Here is a 4,344-nt window from a genome sequence, read left to right as displayed (position 1 = left end):
ACTTTGAATGGTTGTAAGAAAGATAGCATATGGTGCCTTGCATTCATTTCAGCGTGGACAAGATAGAAGAAGAAAGTTCAATCACCACTTGATAATTGATTGATTACTATAGCTGGAAGATGGATGAACATTACCTGCCAATTATTTGGATGGTACTAATTTGATGGCTTATATTTGTTGGGGGCAATAAATGAACAGAGTCACAATAGCATAATTTGACTCGACATTTTGTATTTTTGCGTTTGGAAAATAGACAAAATTACATATAAGCTTAAACGAGGACGCAGGAATTATTGGATTCTACGTTCAAAGATACATTGTCCTGCTTTTGTTTGAAGATGAAACAGCAGAAAACTAAGAGCAATACCAGTGACATGCATGACTGTTTAGGTGATATGAACATTGAACATGAAAATGAACAACTGAAATTCCTAATTATAATTCTTCCTTGTCTTGGTAAATATTGATGAATGACGACTACCATTTCGATTCAACTGAATTAGTAGTTGGTCGCGAAGGGCTTATAAGACTCGAGGTCAAGAACAACTCCTGCAATAGACCCAGCAGCGGCAGCAATGGTGATAACAAGGCAAGCGAAGCTTAGGATTTGGAGGCAAAGCCATCTCATGCTCCATTTTGGTATCTTCTTTTGTGTTATGTACATCTCAACAGGGAAGTACACTGTGAGTGGCCAAAATCCTAGAGCTCCAAGGAGACCAACGATGTCGTTAAAGAACGGAAGAAGCATCGAAATCACAGTGGTTAGGATCACAAAACATGTCCTCCAAACCAACCGGAAGAGGTTGAGACTGAAGGGTCTAAACCCTGGAATTGGGATTTTAATTTCCTTGTTGATAAAGTCACTGTCTGGGTATCTTGCAGTAGCTTGTTTCTCGATGAATGCGAAGAGGGGCTGGCAGTAAACTTGGTATGCTCCAACAAGGTGGATAACAATGGCAGCATTGGCTATGTCAAGCAACCAGTATGGGTTATAGAAACCGAAACCAGTGAGGAGATTTCCAGGTGACAAGTCTCCAAAAGCAGCATAGCCAAAGCAGCCGCAGAGCATGTAGAATAAAGTTGTTACTCCAACACTCACTAGTGATGCCTTTTTCATTGTCTTTTCTTCTGATGGTGGGGATTTAACTGTGTCCTGTTACATAACAATTATACCTTAGTTTATAACTTTCCAAAAGTAAAAAATATCAAACCCTTTCTGTTACCTACCTGAATTTCAATGAGGATGATGGAGTAAGAATAGGCAAACGCTATGTCTCCAAGAGCTTGGAAGCTCCTCCAGATCTTTTGAGTTTCGGTGACGGTGCCAATGCTTATACCAGTCAAACTTCCTCTGAAAGTTCCAGTTTCTGGTAATAAAGTAAATAGAAAAAATCAAGTTAGCTTTGCTATAACCAAGAACTTTCTATATCTTATCAGAGCAAAACAGATGCAGATAGCTGTAGTTACCTGCAACTTTACCAATGCCAAGACCGAGACCAATTGTTGAGTAAGTGAAGGACATGACTGCAGCAACAATGGAGAGCCACCATAGCTGATTAAAGTCAGGAATTTGAGAGAAAATAATTTGTGCTACACCAAAACCAATCATATAAGGATTGCTATTCATATGGCATGGATTCTTGCCGCCGCTGCTGTGAAAGCAATTTGACCTTTCAATAGCCCTGATTGACCAAAATACAGAAGATTCAATTAGCTACAACTAAAACAAAGTAAGAAGCATCAACTAACAAAAATAAATAAAACTTACATCATGCTAATGGATGATGCAATTGTGTAGCCAATGGCAACACCAAAAAGATTCAGGTATTGAACAAGCCCACATATCTTAAATTTAATTCCACCTGAGGATTAAAGATAAAAAAGTAATTTAGATATTTGAGTAAAACAACCCAGTTGCTAAAATGATTGAGTGTGGTGAAATTTACCAAGGTTGGATCGAACAGCGTCCATGTAAGTATAATTTCTCTTGCCATTGACAGGATCCCCTGAACGGTAGCAAGCAGCCAGTAAAGTAGAAGTGTAGTAAGTGACAAAAGAAAACAACATCATCACAGTTGGCCCTGCAATCCATCCAAGCTGAGCTGTGGCCCAAGCCAGAGACAGAACTCCCGAGCCTATCACTGCTGTTATTATGTGAGCACTTGCTGTCCAAACAGTCCCTGGTTCAAAAACAGACACGAAAAGGATCAATAACAAACACGTAAAGTAAAGTGCTAACTTTACTTTTTGCTTTAAGAAAAGTAAATTACCAGTTCGCTTGACGCGGCCGTCATCATCCAAGCACTTGGAGCCGCCTTGAATAGGCATGTCGAGGGAAAGATCAAACACTTGGTTATGAAGTAGGTGGCTCTTGTTGCCAGTGTTCTCAGCCATCTTTGTTATCACAGAGAGCAACAAAAATAAGCCTCTCTTTAAGCAACTCTAGAGAAAAATTACTATGCAAGAAGAATTAAAAGGAGATATCAGACTTGTTTCTTTGATGGATCTAAGTCCAGTTGAGCCCTCACTCAAGATGAGCAGGCTAGCTAGCTATAGCTTGGAAAAAAAAAAAAAAAAAAACCCAAGAATTAAGGTTATATTTTCTGGAGGAGAATAAGAAATTAATTGAATTCTGTGTACAAAACGAGGCACAGAATGGGGTATATATAACTGATGAGAAGCAAAAGGACAAGGGCCACGTGGGGTAAAACACACTCAAACCACGCGTTTGACCCAAAAACTTCACCACCTTCAGAGCTGTTTCTCCCTGTTATAAAAGGTTTGGCAAATCTTTCCCACCATTTGCCTTTACCCCACAGGATCCCTTTCTCACTGCTTTCCTTTCATTTTTCTACAGCAACATTAACTGAAATTGCTTCTGCAGTCAATATCCCCATCAAAATATCCTGTCTTCTAGCCCACTTATGTTTTCTTTTTGTTAAATTATATCTTCTAACAAGTAGCGGTCATTAAGGTTGGGAGAATCAGTCAAGCTTACACTGCTTTAGTTCATTTGCGTAGCTATCTTACTTTCCCTACTTCTGAAAAATTAATACCAGCAATCGATAAGTTTTAGTATTGTTTTGCAAGTTATTGCTAGTTGGGTAGAGGTTGGTAATCTATATTATCAGAATAAACACTAAAGACTAATTATGCAGCAAGCTAGATGGGATGTCGATGAACGTGATGAAATGTAATTTTAAAACTAAACGTTTCTGTAGACTCATACCTTCATGTTGGCCCCTTCTTCTTGTAAAATGGCTCGCTAGAGCTTGCAGTAACCCTCCTTTCTTCGAAAGAGGGCACAATAACAACTCTATACGAAGAAACCCACAAGGGAATTGAAGTAAACTTAGTAGTGTGCATGTCTGTGATCGAGCTCCATTCCTTATATAGTGGTTGGAAAACTGTTAAAGAAATTAATATTATTATGTTCATCTCTTGAAAGGGCCACTTGTGAATTAAAATTCTCACGTGTATGGCTTCTCCTCCATCGTTATTGTATGCGAATATGTTCCTTTCATCATTCATTCCCATAAACAAGAAAGCAGCTGCGAAAATGCCGTGGAGAGAGGACATGATAATATTAACTAATAATTTTACCAGTCAAATGTTTAATAATCCTTCTCAGTGAACAGAAATGGTGTCACCACTGAGTCGTTCTTGATGATTATGTGCTAACAGGATTATTGCCATTGATAGGTGGACATGCAGTATCTAGTTCTGTTCTCTGGTTCCCAATAACTGAGGAATAAAGACACTAAACCCTCTTATGACAGTACCTTTGAAGGCCAAATTACAAGATCCCCCACAAGGTTTGATGAAATAAAATGATCACCCTTTAAGTTCAAAAAACCAATTTCTTACTCATCTATTAAAGTTTTTAACAAAAAGTAATACTATAATATCTATTTTAAATACACAATTTGATATATATTTATATGTATTATTATATAATTAGTTATTATTTTATTTTTAATTCAAAATTATTCAATCACAAGATGACACATTTTTATGAAATTCTTAAAAATATAAAAGAATCCTCAAACTAAATAACACTTTATTTATAAAATTTTATTAAATAATTTTATATCTTAATTTATATTAATTTTAATTAAAATAATAAAAAATTTATTACTAGGGTAAATATAATAGGGGTGTTAATGAAATTTTTAAGGAGGTTTTTGAAATTTGAAAAAAGTTTAGAATGTGTCAATATACTACTAAATAGTTTATAAATTGACAATTACACCTCTATATAAGATAGGAAAAATATACATTTACTCTTAATAAATTTTTAAAAAACAACATTGACACCCCATAATATTCTTTTATTATAATACT

General features: G+C 36.2%; 1 protein-coding gene across 1 annotated transcript; it reads right to left on the bottom strand.

Annotated features, from left to right (window-relative positions):
- Positions 1-206: 206 nt before the first annotated feature.
- LOC123228578 (amino acid permease 3) lies at positions 207-3,359 on the bottom strand. Its single transcript, XM_044653985.1, has 7 exons — positions 3,230-3,359; positions 2,271-2,394; positions 1,947-2,180; positions 1,769-1,862; positions 1,468-1,682; positions 1,228-1,367; positions 207-1,153 (listed from the first exon to the last, which is right to left on the bottom strand). The coding sequence occupies exons 1-7, from the start codon at positions 3,233-3,235 to the stop codon at positions 500-502; spliced, it is 1,467 nt and encodes a 488-aa protein (XP_044509920.1). The 5' UTR covers positions 3,236-3,359; the 3' UTR covers positions 207-499.
- Positions 3,360-4,344: the final 985 nt, after the last annotated feature.

Source organism: Mangifera indica, chromosome 11, assembly GCF_011075055.1.
Source record: "Mangifera indica cultivar Alphonso chromosome 11, CATAS_Mindica_2.1, whole genome shotgun sequence".
Taxonomy (NCBI): Eukaryota; Viridiplantae; Streptophyta; class Magnoliopsida; order Sapindales; family Anacardiaceae; genus Mangifera; species Mangifera indica.
This window is presented reverse-complemented; position numbering and strand designations above follow the sequence as displayed.

Bases quoted from the DNA above. Each gene is read 5' to 3' on its own strand.
- LOC123228578 (XM_044653985.1), bottom strand. The intron at 1,683-1,768 runs GTAAGTTTTATT...TTGGTCAATCAG, and splicing joins GCATCATCCATTAGCATGAT to GGCTATTGAAAGGTCAAATT. The intron at 1,154-1,227 runs GTAGGTAACAGA...GTTATGTAACAG, and splicing joins TCATCCTCATTGAAATTCAG to GACACAGTTAAATCCCCACC.